Source organism: Garra rufa, chromosome 23, assembly GCF_049309525.1.
Source record: "Garra rufa chromosome 23, GarRuf1.0, whole genome shotgun sequence".
Classification (NCBI taxonomy): Eukaryota; Metazoa; Chordata; class Actinopteri; order Cypriniformes; family Cyprinidae; genus Garra; species Garra rufa.
Genome location: NC_133383.1, coordinates 21,018,808 through 21,037,705, shown reverse-complemented (window position 1 = coordinate 21,037,705; position 18,898 = coordinate 21,018,808). Strand labels below are relative to the sequence as shown.

General features: G+C 33.3%; 1 protein-coding gene across 1 annotated transcript; it reads left to right on the top strand.

Annotated features, from left to right (window-relative positions):
• Positions 1–170: 170 nt before the first annotated feature.
• vps36 (vacuolar protein sorting 36 homolog) lies at positions 171–18,885 on the top strand. The gene is made up of 14 exons (XM_073829725.1): positions 171–408; positions 663–731; positions 2,338–2,408; positions 3,059–3,173; positions 3,392–3,481; positions 7,486–7,572; positions 7,918–7,950; positions 8,055–8,132; positions 11,027–11,161; positions 11,852–11,917; positions 15,710–15,774; positions 16,080–16,164; positions 18,128–18,204; positions 18,294–18,885. The coding sequence occupies exons 1-14, from the start codon at positions 313–315 to the stop codon at positions 18,373–18,375; spliced, it is 1,149 nt and encodes a 382-aa protein (XP_073685826.1). The 5' UTR covers positions 171–312; the 3' UTR covers positions 18,376–18,885.
• The last annotated feature ends 13 nt before the right edge of the window (positions 18,886–18,898 follow it).

Here is an 18,898-nt window from a genome sequence, read left to right as displayed (position 1 = left end):
TCAAATCCTAACTTATTTTAATGGTCGTTTTGCGATTTGTCACAAATATTGACAATTCTTTATAACGATAACAAACAAATTAGCTAGATATAAAACACTCTTAATAGGACATTTAAAATAAAATGGACATTGTTAAGTTTATTTGTATGACTTTATATAACACACAATAAAGGAATGCGCAGAGGGAAGTTGTAAACGGATTGTCGTATTTTTCCATCAGGCGCGTTCCCGGACTCCTAGGCGGAAGTAAACAGCTGTAGCGTAATGTATAATATGCTCTAGTTCTGTTAACTTGTTTTGTTTTGATAAAAAATGGACAGATTTGTTTGGACAAATGGGCTACTTGAGATGAACGAAACGTTAGTAATTCAGCAAAGAGGAGTGAGACTTTACGATGGTGATGACAAGGTATTTTTTTTCGTAAATAGTGTGGATTTAACTAACGTAAAAGTTATAGAATGACAACCATGTGATACTGACAATGATGCAAACGTTACAGCTGAACGCATGTGTATTTTAGATAATATCGTTTCGTTTTCTTGTTGCTGGTAGAAATAAATTTTAGAATTAGAAATTTGTTAATATAAAATGATATTATAAGATATGCATTGCTTGAATAGTGTGTAATAATGTTCCACATTTAAATTTTTCCTCATTGACAGGCTAAACTTGATGTGGGAGTCGTTCTTCTCAGTACCCATCGCCTTCTCTGGAGAGACCAGAAGAATCATGTATATCTTTTTCTTGTTCATACATTAACTCATGTCCAATTTCTTAACTTACACAATCAGTCAAGTTTTTTAAATTAGTCTTTTCTGCTCACCAAGCCTGCATTTATGTGATCCAAAATACAATATTTATACTATTTAAAAAAAACTGTTTTCTATTTGAATATATTTTAAAATGTAATTTATTCCTGTGATCAAATCTATATTTTCAGCATCATTACTTCAGTCTTCAGTGTCACACAATCCTTCAGAAATCATTCTAATATGCTGATTTGCTATTTAATATATATATATATTAAATGAGAAAGAGGCTTTTCCTTCTTTCTTTTCTTCCTTTTCTCCCCCACATTCTTTCTTTCTTTTTTCCCCACTTATTTTTTCGCCTTTTTCCCTAATTTTTCCTTTTCCTTTTTAGCTTCCTTTCGTTCTAACTTTCCTCTCGTCTTTCCCGGTTTCTTTCTTAAACTATCCCTTCTTACATATAGTTTCTTTCCTGCATTTTCAACTTTCTTTCTTTCTTTCCTAGGTTTCTTCCTGTTACTTTTTCTTTTTCTTTCTTTCTTTTCCTATTTTTCCTTTTCAGTTTATTTTTCTCCATTTTTTTCCCCACTATTTCTTCCTTTTTTACAAATTGTTTCCTCTTCCTTTTTAGCTTCCTGTCTTTCCCAGGTTTCTTCCTGTTAACTCTTTCTTTTCTTTTCTTTTCTTTTCTTTTCTTTTTTTTCTCTCATCCCTGCAAGCTTTATTTCTTTACCCATTTTTCCTTTTCTGCTTCATTTCCCCCATTTTCTCCATTACTACTTCTTTCCCACTTTTTTCATTTTTTTTTCAAAATTGTTTCCTCTTCCTTTGTAACTTCCTGTCTTTCCCAGGTTTCTTCCGCTTTCTTTCTTTCTTTCTTTCTTTCTTTCTTTCTTTCTTTCTTTCTTTCTTTCTTTTTTTTCTTAAAAAAAAAATATAATTTTTTTAAATTAATATTTAAAACAGTTAAAATACAGTTTTCAGGATTCTTTGATTAATTGAAAGATTCAAAGATCAGCATTTATTTGAAGTAAAAAGCTTTTTATACCATTCAAATCTATAATTTTTATTGATTTATTTGGAAATCAATTATAGAAACGAATACTTCTGTTTAGCAAGGATGCTTCAAATTAATCAAAAGCGACGTTACAAAAGATGTTTCAGATAACTGCTGTTCGTCTGAACTTTCTTTTCATGAAAGTAAAAAAATAAAAAATTCTACTCGCTGTTTTTAACAATAATAAATGTTTTTGAGTAGCAAATCAGAATATTGGAATGATTTTTGAAGGATCATGTGACTGGATTAATGATGCTAAAAATTCATCTTTGAAATCACAGGAATTAATTACATTTGAAAATATATTCAAATAGAAACAGGTATTATAAATAGTAAAAATATTTCAAAATTTCTACAGTTTTTGTTGTACTTTGGATCAAATAAAAGCAAGCTTGGTGAGCAGAAGAGACTTCTTTAAAAAAAAACATTAAAAACGTTGACTGGTAGTGTGTTAAACTTTTTTTTCTCACTCCTAAATGTTCTTTTGCTTTAAATGAAGAACAATGTCTAAAATCTCAAATTTCTTTGTAGGAATGCTGTATATGCATACCCTTGTCACAGGTTCTATTCTTTGAGGAGCAAGCAGCAGGCATCGGAAAGAGGTGACTGCATTTTAACAACAATGAATGCTGAAGTGTGTAGCATGCTATAATAATATTGGAAACGTCATCACATTAATTTATATGTACACTGCAGAAAATGCTTTTCTTATTCAGATTTTTTGTCTTGTTTCCAGCCAAAATATCTGAAAATTCTTAAATCAAGATGGATTTTCTAGATGAGTAAAAATTATTTTCTTGTTTTAAAAAAAAAAAAACACCAAGCCAAAATTAATTGCTTTTTTGCTTAGAACAAGCAAAATAATCTTCCAATGGGGTAAGAAAATAAATCTTATTTCAGACAGAAAACAAGAATATTTTTCTTGTTTCAAGCAAAAACACACTTAATTTTGACTTGTTTTTTCTGAAAACAAGACAATAATTTTTACTCGTCTAGAAAATCCTTCTTGATTTAAGAATTTTTAGATATTTTGGCTGGAAACAAGACAAAAAAATCAAAGTTAGAAAAGCATTTTTTTAGTGTATATAAACTAGGGCTGCACAATATCTCGCATGCAATATCCAATGCGCATCTTGTCAGTAAAGCCGGTAGAACTGGCTGTCAAATATATTATGTAAACGAACACTTTTATTTTCGATGCGATTAATAGTTTGATAGCACTAATATAAACTGTTACCTTTCCAACCTGCAGTGCCAAGATTGTCATTCACCTGCACCCAGCCCCAGAAAATAAGGAGCCGGGTCCTTACCAGCAGAGCAAGTACTCTTATATAAAGCTGTCCTTCAAGGAACATGGGCAGATTGAGGTCAGTAACTTAAGGAGTGATGTCACAAAAATGTTTCAACTGATGACGATGCATAGATTAGTTCTGCTTCCATGTACATGGAGCTTATTGCTCCACTAAATCTGGCTTAATACTGTTTGAAGCATGCACTATAAGCAGTCATGACATTTAGAGAGGAGCAGGGTTGAAGTGCTAGAAAGGTGTAAATAAAGTAACTTGTGCTTTGTTTTGGGGTTTAGTTTTACAGACGTCTGACTGAAGAGATGACTCAGAAGCGATGGGAGAATACACCTGTCTCACAGCCCATCCCCACAGGAATAGGACCCAAGGTCAGCTTAAACTGAAACTTTGAGTGATACATTATAAGGTTTTGTTTTGTTATTTATTTATTTTTTAATAATACTTTTTTTTTTATACACTACTAGTTAAAAGTTTTTGAACAGTAAGATTTTTAATGTTTTAGAGAATTTTCTTCTGCTCACCAAGCTTGCATTTGTTTGATTTAAAAAAAAAAACAGCAACAGCAGTAATATTGTAAAATATTTGTACTATTTAAAACAACTGCTTTCTTTTTGAATATATTTTAAAATGTAGTTTGTTCCTGTGATTAAAGCTAAATTTTCAGCATTGTTACTCTAGTCTTCAGGGTCACATGACCCTTCAGAAATCATCCATAGATCAGCATTTATCTGAAATAAAAAGGTTATATATACACACTATACCATTCAAAAGCTTGGAATCAGTATAATCTTTTTTTTTTTTTTTGGAAAGAAATTATAGAAATAAATACTTTTGTTTAGCAAGGATGCTTTAATTTGATCAAAAGGGACATTTATAATGTAATAAAAGATTTCTATTTCAGATAATTGCTGTTCTTTTGAGCTTTATAAGGATCATGTGACACTGAAGACTGGAGCAATGATGCTAAAAATGTAGCTTTGAAGTCACAGGAATAAATTACATTTTAAAAATGTCTTCATATAGAAAACTGTTATTTTAAATAAATAAAAATGTAAATTTTACTGTTTTTGCTGTACTTTGGATCAAATAAATGCAGGCTTGGGGAGCAGAAGAAATTAAAAAAAAACATTAGAAATCTTACTGTTCAAAAACTTTTGACTGGTAGTGAATATATATATATATATATATATATATATATATATATATATGCGTTGAATAGATTTAGGTAAATTCTATAAAATATGTAAATATAGCTTAAAAACAATCATAACTATCCAGTGTTAGTAGTATATTTATTTGTATATTTTAGTTATTTGTCTGATTTTATATAATTATTAATATTTTTAACTACGTTTTTATTATTGTACTTTTAAGTTTAATTTCAAATTTAGTTTGTTTTAGTAATTGTGTTATGTACTTTTGTGATTTTAATTTGTTTCATTGTATTATTTCTATTTAGCTTTATTTTATATTAATCTGCCTTTTTTAAGTCAGTTTTGTTTTTAATAATTTTACTGAAATAATTTTTACGGAAACAAGTAAAAATTTAAGTGATTTAACTTATCAAATTTAAACTTTTAAATTTTGCAATTTATTTATTTCTGTTAGTTGCCAAAGCAGCATTTGTAATTTAATTTAAATCATTTTTTTATATTTTATTTTATTTTATTTCAGCTTTATTTCAGTTACATTATTTTAGGAATTTTAGTTTTTACTAACAATAACATTGTAACTCTCTATCTATCTATCTATCTATCTATCTATCTATCTATCTATCTATCTATCTATCTATCTATCTATCTATCTATCTATCTATCTATCTATCTATCTATCTATCTATCTATCTATCTATCTATCTATCTATATGAGCAATATCACACTGGTAGACTTGAGATATGGCTGTATATCGGCACGGTTGTGATTCGCCATAGGCACGAGGCCGCAAGGCTGAAGTCAAGTCTACGAGTGTGATATTGCGTTTATACAACAGTTCGACGGCACGAGTGTGTAAATGCATAAACAAAATAACAACGGAGTGTCTTTAAAAGCCCTCTATTGTGCGAACTATTCCTTCCGCCACAAATTCAAATCAAAGTTTGACAGTTGATCAGCTGAGCATAAGCTTCGTTACTAATTCCAAAACGTCACTTTAGAACTAGTAACGAAGGAATGTTGAGTTGCTTCATTGAAAGCCTATTGTATTACTGCATTAAAACCTCACTGTATCATGTATGAGAGAGAGATGGACTGAGCGTGTGATTAACTTACCTGCATCTGATAGAGCATTCATTATTCATATTCATGATGATATGGCATTAGTTTGAATGTTTACTGAAGAAAGCGTTAATATCTGTTCATCTATTAAGGGTGATTTTGCTGCTCAGTGCATTTATTCGCTGTAGCAAGCTGTTGTTGAAGCTAAAAATAACTTCCGCTTAACTGTTCAGTTTTAAAGTCCCAAAGTCACTATTAACTGCTCACTCATAACACGATCTCTTGTCGCCATCTAAAGGCGGAACAATGTAACGTTAACTAAAATCACCATCACGAATACCCATAACGAATTACATGTCATGTGTGACCACTACAGAGAGCAGAGCCAGCGGTAAATTCCTGAAGATCTGGCCGTGGTGAGAGCGCTCTTGAGCGGATTGATGAGTGCAGAACGCCCCCTGACGATATGGGTGTCGCACGTCCAAAACCGACAAAGCAAATTTTCAAACAGACGTTATCTTTATTAACAAACTGCATATTTGAACTATAAACAAGTACATTCTCGCCTGAAAACCTCTTAAAACTACACTCCGTGACACAAAAAGAGTATTATTTATAAAAATGATATGGGATTTGGACGTCCACCATGACACTCAGAAACAAAACAGACCCGGCTAGAACAAGCGGAGTGATACAAAATTGTGAAAGGGCGTTCCTGTAGCGATACCAGTAGAATATCTCACGGTTCTCAACCAATCAGATTTGAGAACCAGAATGAACTGTTGTATAAATATCAGCACTCTGTGATTACCTACGGCACTCGGCCTACGGCGAATCACAACTGTGCCGATATACGGCCATATCTCAAGGCTACTCGTGTGATATTGCTCACACACACACATATATATATATATATATATATATATATATATATATTAGGGCTGGGACTCGATTAAAAAAATTAATCTAATTAATTAGAGGCTTTGTAATTAATTAATCGAAATTAATCGCATTTTAATCGCATATAAATATTTGACCTGAGAACAGTGAAGAGTAAGATTTTTTTTCATATGGATTTTTAATTATACCATTGAATGACTGAATACATAAGCTTAAGCAACAAAATATAGTTTATTTTTGTTCAACCAAGTCCAACAGACCAGTGCAATATTGCCATTAAGTGTAGCAATAGGCTCGATGTCCTGCGGTGAGATGCGAATTCCTTGTTGCATAGCTTGCACACAACCATGCTCTTATCGACGCTTTCATCCATTCGTTTTTTATAACAAAATTTCCCATCCACAGGGCCAACCAAAGCGGTCTCATCAGCTTCTTTGCCCATGTTCACTGTGGTTTGTTTTTTGTCTGAACGCTAGTTGGTGCTCCAGTATAATCGGTCCGCCAAAACTTATCCAGTGAGAAACGTTCCGCAGTGCAAAAATAAGTGCGATTAAAATGCGTTAAAAAAAATTAACGCGTTATTTTTGTGTAATTAATTAATCTAAATTAACGCGTTAAAGTCCCGGCCCTAATATATATATATACACACACACACACACACACACACACACACACACACATTTTTAATAATTTTTTTCAGTAATGCAACCATTAAATATGGATATTATTTTGAATTAGCGACATTATTTATTTAATTATTTGAATTTAATAAATTCAATAAATTTAATAAATCTAACTTTTAACTTTATGGTTTTCTTAACTTACCTACTGCAGGGATATGATAACTGTTCAGAATAAAATAAATCTTGATTCTGTTTTGAATAAATAACGATGCAGTGCTTATTACATCCTCATGGTGGCACTGTAATAATGTTTGCTATTTGTCATTTGTGACATAATGCTGCTCAGATATTTACAAATGTTGTTTTACTTTGGATACGTTGATTTATTGTATGTGATGGATAGCTTGCAACATTGTATTTATTGCAACGTTGTGTTTATTTTTATTTTTTTTAAAGATTGTGTCTTGTAGAGAACAAGCCATGACCCTGAAGCAGTAACCCCTGGGCAAACCCTTTCCTTCCTGTTCCTTTGTTATTTGTTTGCATGCTTTTTGAGTTATTGTTTGTGCGTGTGCATGTTTAACAAAGAGTGAGGCTCAATAACATTTTTCCTCCTGCTCTCTGTGGTTCTGTAGGGAGGAAGGACACGCGCAGTGGGGATTGTGGGTATTGAACGGAAGTTGGAGGAGAAAAGAAAAGAGACAGATAAAAACATTTCTGAGGTAAGAAAGAGAAACAGACTGACAGGTAGTCATATCTAACACACAGCACTGGGATACCAGCTTGAGATAATCAGGCAGTGGGCACCGTGGCCCCCTTTTGAGGGGCCCCTGATGTAAAAAAAAAAAAAAGCGGGACCCTGTTTTTAATGCTAGATGACCTCATAGCTCTGATTAGCTTCCTGGCACAGCTATAATGGAAGATAAAAAGAGAGTGCACAGTGATGGGATATCCTGTTAGGTGTGGGCACACCCAGTGATTTACAGGTGATTTTGGCTCTTGATAAAGGGGTGTTTTGGATATAATTTCTTTCATGTTTCTATTCTAATATCTCTCTTTTCTTTCAGGCCTTTGAGGATCTCAGTAAACTAATGGAAAAGGTCAGTCACTCAGTAGGTCGGTGGGTCGGCCTGTTATCATGCACAATACAGCCATGGTCAGGTTTATCAGCCTTGATTCAGCAAATCACTATCTTTCCCTGCAGGCCAAAGAGATGGTGGAACTCTCCAAATCCATTGCCAACAAAATCAAAGACAAACAGGGTGACATCACAGAAGATGAGGTGAGCTTAAAAACCCTGAGGTACTTGGTTTTCTAAAGCACCAGTGTGTCATAAGTCATAATGTGATTGGCTGAGATATTTGGCATTAGCCAGTCATATTCTAAAACTGGATTTTATACATTACTGTTCAAAAGTTTGGGGCAGTAAGAATTGTTTTAACGTTTCTTAAAAGAAGTGTCTTAAGTTCAGCAAGGCTGCAAATATTTGATCAAAAATACGGTAAAAACAGTAATATTCAGGGGTGCACATAAGTGGTCCGCAGGTCCGCATGCACGACCAAAATAAGAAAATGCATTGTGTAAATAAGTTCAGAGTGCGCATTTGCGTACCGACATAGTTGCAGCTGTTAATGCACAATTACCATTTTAGATCGACAAACTGTAATACTGTATAAGATTTCTATTTGTAATGAAAGCATGCCGTTTTCAAAGAACAACGCAAAAATGTGACATTTCAGTCGCTAAACACTCTTTAATCAGAAGCACTAAACCCAGAGTTTGTATAATTACTTGCCAGCAACCCGCCAAAGTAAAAGCTTGCTAATTTAGGTTTGGAAACAATGAAATTAGGTTTAGTATAAAATAATTGTATTTTTATTTAATACTCCCTTTTTATTTTAAAACATAAAATAAATTTTATTGAAAAAAAAAATATATATATATATATTTTTTTTTTTTATTAAATCCAATGATATTATTATCACTATTATACATCTTTTTAGAGTTATATTTAATGGGTCAGACTATGTGTAGTGTGAGGACCAAACCAAATCTCCAGGTACTCTTATGAGAACCAGGCTAAAAAACGTATGTGCACCCCTGGTAATACTGTGAAATATTATTACAATTTAAAATAACTGTTTTTATTTGAATATATTTTAGAACGTAATTTATTCATGTGATAGCAAAGACGAATTTTCAGCATCATTACTACAATCTTGAGTGTCACATGATCCATCAGAAATAATTCTGATATGCTGAATTACTAATTATTGCGGAAAACACATTTCCTATTATTATCAATTTTGATAACAGTTGTGCTGATTAATATTTTGTGGAAACTGTGGTACATTTTTTTCGGGGTTTTTTGATAAATAGAAACTTCCAAAGTTCAGCATTTACTTACTTACTAAATTTTTTAAACAATGTAAAGTCTTTATCACTTTTGATTGATTTGAAGGAATAGTTCACCCAAAAATTAAAGTTACTCTCTGATTTATTCACCCTCAAGCCATCCTATATGTATATGACTTTCTTCTTTCAGGTCAATACAGTCAGAGTTACATTAAAAAAATATCCTGGCTCTTCCCAGCTTTATAATGGCAGCGAATGGGTGTTTAGATTTTGAAGTCCAAAATAGTGCATCCATCCATCATAAAAAGTACTCCACACGGCTCTGGGGGGCTCAGGCCTTCCGAAGCATATTGATGTGTTTTTATAAGAAAAATATCCATATTTAAAACTTTATAAACAGTAATCTCTAGTTTCCGCTAACTGCACACGTTCACAAGAGAATGGTGTTCCAGTGGATGACATAGGATTTAGCGTAAGCTCCAGTGAGAATATGCTAGGTTGATGAGAACTAATTTTGTTTACAGCAAAGGAAAACTAGTCTCCTCTTGGCTTTTATTGGAAGCCATTTTTCTTTACAAATCGTCATTTTGTACTTCAAATTTTTGACCTGTGTTTTGTTTTACTCTCTCCTCTTCGCTTCTGCACTCGTCACTGCATTCACCTACATCTTACGTCATCCACTGGAACGCCACTCTTTCGTGAACGTGTGTACGACAGTTAGCGGAAGCTAGATATTACAGTTTATATAGTTTTAAATATGTATTTTTTCGTACAAACACATCGTTTTGCTTCAGATGGCATTTATTACCCCCTGGAGCTGTGTGGAGTACTTCTTATGATTAATGGATGCACTTTATTGGGTTTCAAAATCTCAACAACCATTCACTGCCATTATAAAGCTTGGAAGAGCCACAATATTTTTAATATAACTCCAATTGTATTTGTCTGAAAGAAAAAAGTCATATACACCTAGGATGGCTTGAGGATCAGTAAATCATGGGGTAATTTTCATTTTTTGGGTGAATAATATCCCTTAATGCATCCATGCTGAATAAAACTGTTCATTTTTTTTTAAAGTCACTGACCCCAAACTTTTAAACAGTAGTGTATACGGATATGAACTTGTAAGAAGAGCCTTATAAGGCTGTTTCCTTCTCAGTCAATTACTGCTTTGATCCTGCTTAAGTTAATAGGCTTTCTTAGATTGCATGTAGATAACAGCTGTTATATGTATTGTTATACTTATCTGTTTTGTTTTATTTGGTCTCCGTATGCACAGATATGCTTCGAAACGATTAGATATAAGTCCTTCTCACTTTAATAAAATAATGGATTTGATTATGTACATATGTGCCATGTTCTCTGGCTCAGTGGGGTGTCCGTAAATCCAAAGCTTGGCAAACATTGGCAGTGTAATCCACAAAGAGTTCAGAAATCCCGGTCACTCGCAACATACACTTTATACAGGGGCACTGAGGCCGAGGAAATGAGACATAAATAGAACCTAGAATTGAGCTGAAAAGCAGCCAAGATTGAGAGCCACTGTGTTTCTTAAGTGCAGCATTGCATCCAAATAGACAAATATTTATTGCACAGAAAATAACCCGTTATTACAGAAGTCTACAATCAGACGAGGAAAAACTTTGCATGTTTTGTTCCGTCTGTAGAAATTTTGAAGTTCACATGCTAAAACTGGAATTTCTCAGCATTGTTAGTAGGCTGTAACAGCCAGGCTTGCTCATTTGTTTTTGAGTTATTATGTATGGCTAGTATAGAGCTGCAATTAAATTTGTCATGTTTGTTTTGTGCGCCATCCAACAGACTATCCGCTTCAAGTCTTATTTGCTAAGTATGGGCATAGCCAACCCAGTGACCAGAGAGACGCACGGCTCAGGCACACAGTACCACATCCAACTTGCCAAACAGCTGGGAGACATGCTGCAGGCCCCACTGGAGGTAATAAACTGTGTGTTTTTATATATTAATTTCAATTATGCTTATAAAACAGCTTTGAATGGCCATCTGCATATATACACCACCGTTCAAAAGTTACAAAAGATTTTTGTTTCAGATAAATGTCATTCTTTTGAATTTTTTGCTCATCAAAGACATTACAACATTGATAATAATAAGAAGAAATGGTGCTTGAGCAGCAAATTAGCAGATTACAATGATTTCTGACGGAACATGTGACACTGAAGACTGGATAATGATGCTGAAAATTCAACTTTACCATGACATGCATTTTAAAATATATTAAAATTGAAAACAGTTATTTTAAATTGTAATAATATTTTACAATGTTGCTGTATTTTACTGTATTTTTAATAAAAAAAAATGGTTAGCATAAGAGACTCTTTTCAAAAACATTGAACCAAATTTTCTGACCACAAACTTATGAACAGTAGTGTTTAGGTGTGGTATTTTCATGTGTTGCTCCTCATTTTGCAACTCCAATAAATATTTTATATGTATTTGTCAGTTTATTTGGTAAGTAGCTGTGTATTAATTATGAAGATGTAAAGTTAGTTTAGATGATGTAAAGTTGAAAATGGCTTTACATTCTGTCTTACTTATGACATACTTGGCGATATTAACCTTCCTTCCTTACGCTTCCTCTATTGTTCTTTGTTATTCTTTCTATAGGAGCGTGGAGGAATGATGGCCCTCACTGAAGTGTACTGTTTGGTTAACAGAGCCCGTGGAATGGAGGTAAGATGAAGTTGGACACATTGGTGTGTCTTGTCATTGAGTTAATCAGATTTGATCCTGATCTTTTTCCCAGCAGCATTAAGAGAGAAGCTGATGATGGCACAGCCATCTGGAGAGTAGAGAGCAAGCTCTCACTTTAAATGCGATTGTGATGGCATTAGTTTGGTTTGCATCAGTTTTATTTCTTTCCAAATTCCGTTTTTTCTATTTTCATTTTTCTGAATTTTAATGTTAAATTTAAAAAGTGTAATTAATTACACAATTGCACAAACTTACACTTACACTGCAATTATCAAAAGTTTAACAAAAAAAAACATTTTATAAGACATTTTTCTGGAGTCCATTTTAATGGTTTTGTTATTTTTTTTATAATCAAAACCATCTCTAATTGATTGATTTAAAAAAAAATGAATTTATTGTTAATATTTATTTATTTATTTATTTATTTATTTTTTTTTCTCAGAAAAACCATGTTTATACATTTTTCTGGTATATAAATTCTGGTAAATATTTTCTTATGGTAAATATTCCTTAAAAAAACAATGTTTTATTAAGTTTATTATTAGTAGTACTATCATTACATTAACTCATTTTCTGTCACCATTTCTTCAAGTTAAACTGAACTTTTAAGACCTTTAAGTTTCTGTTTTATGATCATATGACAATAGTTTTTCTCAAAAGAAATGGTAAAATGCTCATGAAGTGACTCAGAACAGTAATAGAGATTATGTTTATGTGTTCATGTACTCATATATTGAGGCTGCAGAGGCTGAAAACACTGCCATGCACACTTCAGTATGTGTGTAGTAAACAAAACCACGCATCTGCGCCATTCATTCACACAGCAACACACAGAACATGTAGGATTCATATTTAAATAGTATTTTTGCAGCTTAGTCCAAATCACGTTTTGATTTAAATGTACTGGCCTACTTTTTAATCATCCAAACATTTCGTGTTATACAGCTAATTCCATTTTTATGACAGGATTACGCAATTCCATTTGCATTTTCCGAATGGTGGAAATCATAGGCCCCTACATCTATAAGAATGTTTTCACATTTAGTAATACTAGCTTTCAGGTTCATCTCAGGGGTATGCTAGCATTGATTTTAAATGTTTAAATTATTTAAAAGTATATATATTGTTTATTAATGATTAAAAAACGCTTGTCTGCCAATTATGGTCATATAGTCATTAAGATAATTTGACCAAGGTTTGACATCAAGGTGAGTTCAGATTCTAAAATGTCATGTGGTGTGATTCCCCAGAATGTAATGATATTTATGAATTAATAATTCAGATTTTTTTGGAGGGGGGAGGAACATTTAAAAAAAAAAAACAATTCAAAAGTTCAAAAGTTTAGGGTAGGTAAGATTTTTAAAATGTTTTTAAATCAAAAATACAATAAATACAATTTCAAATAATTGTTTTATATTACAGTATATTTTAAAATTGATTTATAATGAATTCACCTTTTTCTGAACGCGGAAATCTTGCCTGATCAGAACGGTGCTTTACATTTCAGGTCTCTGGTGTTTGTAGTCAAATTAACATATTTTCTGAGCTGATAATATAATGTTAAACCCGCGCACATTTTTAGACTTAGTTATATTGAAAAAGTTTCAATTCAGTCAATCTTTTTTACCTTGTTTTAACATTGGTTTCTTTGAAGAGCGGAACACGAAAGCACCCAAATGGACGTTAGAATCCATTATGGCGCTGCTCATCGGTTACTCAGATAAAAGGTGGATAATGTTAGGTAATGAATAATGTAATGTGAAGCAAAGCTGAATTTTCAGCATTATTACTTCAGTCTTCAGTGTCACATGATCCTTCAGAAATCATTCAAATATGCTGATTCACTGTTTAAGAAACATTTATTATCAATGTTGAAAACAGTTGTACTGCTAAATCATTTTTGTGGAAACCTTCATACATTTCTTTGAAAAAAAAAAAAAGTTCTTAAAACATTCTAAATCTCTTTACTGGCACTTTTGATCAAATTAATACACCCTTGCCAAATAAAAAAAAATATTATAATGACATTTAAAAACCTTTCATTTTTAGGGTGATTTATACACATGTATATGTACAGTCAAGCCTGAAATTATTCATACCCCTGGCAAATTCTGATTTAAAGTTACTTTTATTCAACCAGCAAGATTTTTTTTTATTAGAAATGATACAGACGTCTCTCAGAAGATAATACGATGTACAAGAGGCATCATTGTGGATAAAAAATATTACTCATCTTTTATTTACATTTGAACAAAAAGTGGCATGTCCAAAATTATTCATACCCTTCCCAATAATCAATAGAAAAGCCTTAACTGGCTATTACAGCAATCAAACGCTTCCTATAATTGCTGACCAGCTTTTTCCATGTCTCCACTGGTATTTTTGCCCATTCATCTTTAGAGATGAGCTCCAACTCTTTCAGGTTGGAGGGTCTCCTTGCCATCACCCTGATCTTTAGCTCCCTTCACAGATTCTCAATTGGATTTAAGTCAGGACTCTGGCTGGGCCACTGCAAAACATTAATGTTTTTGTCTGCTAACCATTTCTTCACCACTTTTGCTGTGTGTTTTGGGTCGTTGTCGTGCTGAAATGTCCACTGGTGCCATAAGGCCAAGTTTCTCTGCAGACTGCCTGATGTTGTTGTTGTTGAGAATTTTGATGTATTGCTCTTTTTTCATGGTGGCGTTTACTGTCATAAGCCCAAACCCCCCCCCCCCCCCCCCCCAAAAAAAAATAAAACAATAGGTTCCCACCACCATGTTTGACAGTAGGAATGGTGTTCTTAGGGTTGAAGGCTTCTCCTTTTTTACGCTAAATGAAGGCTACACCATTGTGGCCAAACAATTAAATTTGTTTAATCTGACCATAAAACAGAAGACCAGAAGTCTTCTTCTTTGTCCAGATGAGCATTTGCAAAGGCCAAGTGGGCTTTTATGTGCCTTATCTAGAGAAGTGGTGTCCTCCTTGGTCTGCGTCCGTGGAACCCAGCGGTGTGCAGTGTTGAACTGTCTGCCTTGAGATGTTGCCACCAGCAGAGCCCAGATTCATCAGGATGGCCTTGGTGATGATCCTTGGATTCTTTTTTACCTCTCTCACTATCCTCCTGGCCAGCACAGGTGTCACTTTTGGGTTCTGACCACGTCCTCTGAGATTTTTCACAGTGTGGAACGTCTTGTATTTTTTAGTAATACTTTCCACTGTAGCCACTGGAACTTCAAAACATTTAGATATGGTCTTATAGCCCTTTCCTGACTTGTGAGCAGCCACAATGCGCAGCCGCAGGTCCTCAGTGAGCTCCTTTGTCTTAGCCATGACTGTCCACAAACCAACAGCAGAGAGCTTCTGTTTTTCACCTGTTGAGTTGATTAAAGCAGCTGTTCTCAATGAATCAGGGTAATCAGGATGCTTTAGAACAGCTTGGACTATTTGGAATGGTATAGAACTTTGGATTTTCCCATAGACTGTAACAGTTTGCAAAGGGTATGAATAATTTCGGACATGCCACTTTTTGTTCAAATGTAAATAAAAGCTGAGAATTATTTTTTTCCACAATGATGCCTCTTGTACATCGTCTTATTATATTTTGGGAGAAGCCTGTGTCATTTCCAGGCAAAAAAACTTGCTGGTTGAATAAAAGTAACTTTAAATCAGAATTTGCCAGAGGTATGAATAATTTCGGGCTTGACTGTATATGTATGGTGAATGTTTTGAAAAACGTTCATGGATGGATATTTTCAAGGCCTATAATCTCTCTCGCTAATTTCCTCACAGCTTCTCTCTCCAGAGGATTTGGTAAACGCCTGCAAGATGTTTGAATCCCTAAAGCTTCCTCTACGGTAAGGGTGTGAGTGAGCATTTGTATTTGTGTGTGTGTGTTTGCGTGAGTAAAAGTGAGCAAATGTGGATGTGTCTGTGCGAGCCAGCCTTTGTAGGCCGAAGCGGGTCAGCGTGGGATCGGTCAGCCACTTCCTGGCAGACTTCCTGTTTTTAGGACCCATGTCCGCCCTCTGTCTGTTGTCTGCATTCACCACTTTTGAAAAGAAAACAACCATTTGACTCATAAACCACAATTAGGTTGCATTTGAGCAATAATGTCTGGTTGTGTAGCCACCAACATAAACAATTTTTCTTTCCCTGTCAGGTTGCGAGTATTTGACAGCGGCGTGATGGTAGTTCAGCTCCAGTCCCACAGTGAAGAGGAAATGATTGCCTCAGCTCTAGATAACGTGAGTGCTGTCTGTAAAATCACTTACAGTATGTGGCCGTTCAGACATCGTGCGGCAACTTCCTGTCATGTTTAATTACAGGTTCGTAGAGTGGAAATTGGAGCAGATTTATAACCACAAACTTGTACAGCCAATTTCTTCCTCTTCTATTAAATGGTTGTGGTTAGGAGAGTGAGAGAAGTTTCTCCTTTCATTCTCGTAGAAATTGCATGAAATGACCCACCTTCAAAGTGTTTTTGGACAAGACACAGCTAGCAGATGTGATTGGGGGTGGTGTTTTAGGTCAAAGAGCTGGAATGAGAGGCGTATCAGATTAGAAATTTCCATCCTCGAAGTGTCCAAGACAGATGTGGTGAAGGAGAGGAATGTTCAAAAAAACAAAGCAAGCATATTTGACGTTCATTTGACATGAGGGGGCAATTTTTGCTCTATTTATATTGAATCAACCATTAAGTTTGGTGTATATAGGTTAATCTCAAAGCAGTTAAGATCATAAATGGGTCATATTTTACACTAAAATAAGAAATTAGATTTTGCCTAAATAAAGCCTGTTTTAGAACCATACTTTTCATTGTAGAATCATTTTTTGAAAAAATAATAATGAAAATTTAATAAAAGGGTTTCCACAAAAATGTTTTTACTGTAATGTTAAAAAAAGAAAATTGCAAAATATAAAAAATACACTACCAGTCAAAAGTTTTTGATGTTTTAATGTTTAAGTCTGTTCTGCTATAGCCTGCATTTATTTTATTCAAAGTACAGCAAAAACATTACATTTTTAATTAAATATTTTTACTATTTTAAATAACTGTTTTCTATTTGAATATATTTTAAAATGTAATTTATTCCTGTGATCAAAGCTACATTTTCAGCATCATTACTCCAGTCTTCAGTGTCACATGATCTTCTAATATGCTGATTTACTATTAAAAACATGTATTATTATTATTGTTATTATTATTATTATTATTATTGTTATTATCAATATTTAAAACAGTTGAGCACATTTTTCAGGATTCTTTGATGAATGGAAAGATCCAAAGATCAGCATTTATCTGAAATAAAAAGCTTTTGTAAAATGATACACTATACTATTAAAAAGCTTGGAGTCATATATACATTAATACATTATATAAATTAGAAATGAATACTTTTATTTAGGAAGGATGCTTTAAATTGATCAAAAGTGATGATAAAGACATTTATAATGTCTACAAAAAATTTCAGATAAATGCTGTTCTTCTAAACTTTCTATTCCTTTAAAGTCATTTTTGAGGGGCAAATCAGAATATTAGAATGATTTCTGAAAGATCATGTGACTGGAGTAATGCTAACAATTCAACTGAAATCACAGGAATAAATTACATTTTAAAATATATTAAATAGAAAACAGTTTTTAAATAGTAAAAATATTTAATTTTTTACCGTTTTTGCTGTACTTTGGATTAAATAAATTTAGGCTTGGTGAGCAGAAGAAACTTCTTTAAAAAATAATAATAATACTGTTCAAAAACATTTGACTGGTAATGTATAGTTTCTTTTTTTTAATTATGTATGATTGTTTAGAAAAATTATGATTACTTAGGATTTAATATATATATTAATATAGATACAAGTAAAATGAATTTTATTACATCATATAATTTATTTTCTTTAATAAATACAATAAAATGCTTCAGTGCATTATTAAAATGAGTATCTTGGGCGAAAAAATAGTTTAATTGTCATTTAAAAATAAAACTAAAAAAAAACTTTCTAATAAGTTTTTATAGTTTGTTTCTTTCCTCTTCAGTTCTAGTGTGAGACATTTGCTATAAAAACTCACTGTGACACATTTATCCCAATCAGAGCATAATATTGTATATTTTTAGCTTTTGGCAATACCCCCACAACACAGAGCGGTGGTTTTGGTGAGCATCCATCTGGTTTAATTGAGGTTTCCTTCTCTTTTTTTCTCTCCCAGGTGTCTGATAAAGGCTCCCTCACAGCCGAAGAGTTTGCCAAGCTGTTGGGACTGTCAGTTCTCCTCGCTAAAGAAAGGTACAGGAGACATCCTTTTCCTTATTTCATCAATAATTCATCCCTCAAGTGTCTTCTCACTATTTTGATGTTATCACTCTCTTTTACAGGTTGTTATTAGCTGAAAAAATGGGTCACTTGTGCAGAGACGATTCAGTGGAAGGTCTGCGTTTTTATCCCAACCTGTTCTGACGCATAAGACCGATATGTTATCGAAAGCGGCTGGCTCTCAGCTCCTTCTGGCCCTGGATCCCTTTTAGAACTGATAACTGATCAGCTTTCACTCTGGACACAAGTGGGCACCTACTTTCCACTGTGTTTGTCAATAGGGTCTTTCATAAATGTTGGTACTTGCGTACATTACAGCATCTGTTTTTTTTTCTGTCTAACATGTTTAGTGATTTCCACAGCCTCTAACGAAAAGGGGATGACAGTAATGATCATGAGGATGAAGAAGACACAGTTTCATGTTGATATTATGTTCAGTGTTGTCAGATTGTCTATAAAAATATGTGTGCATTACATATGCATCAAACTGTGATGTAAACACATGAGAAAGAAGGTAGGGAAAATTTTTAATTAAAACCAGAAAATTAATCAAAAGTGACACTCTTGTTGAAAGCAATCTGCTTTTCCCTTTATGGAAAGTCTTCCACGCTTATTTTGGACCGTTGTGTAAAAATAATATTTTTTAAAAAACTTTTTAAGGTCTTTG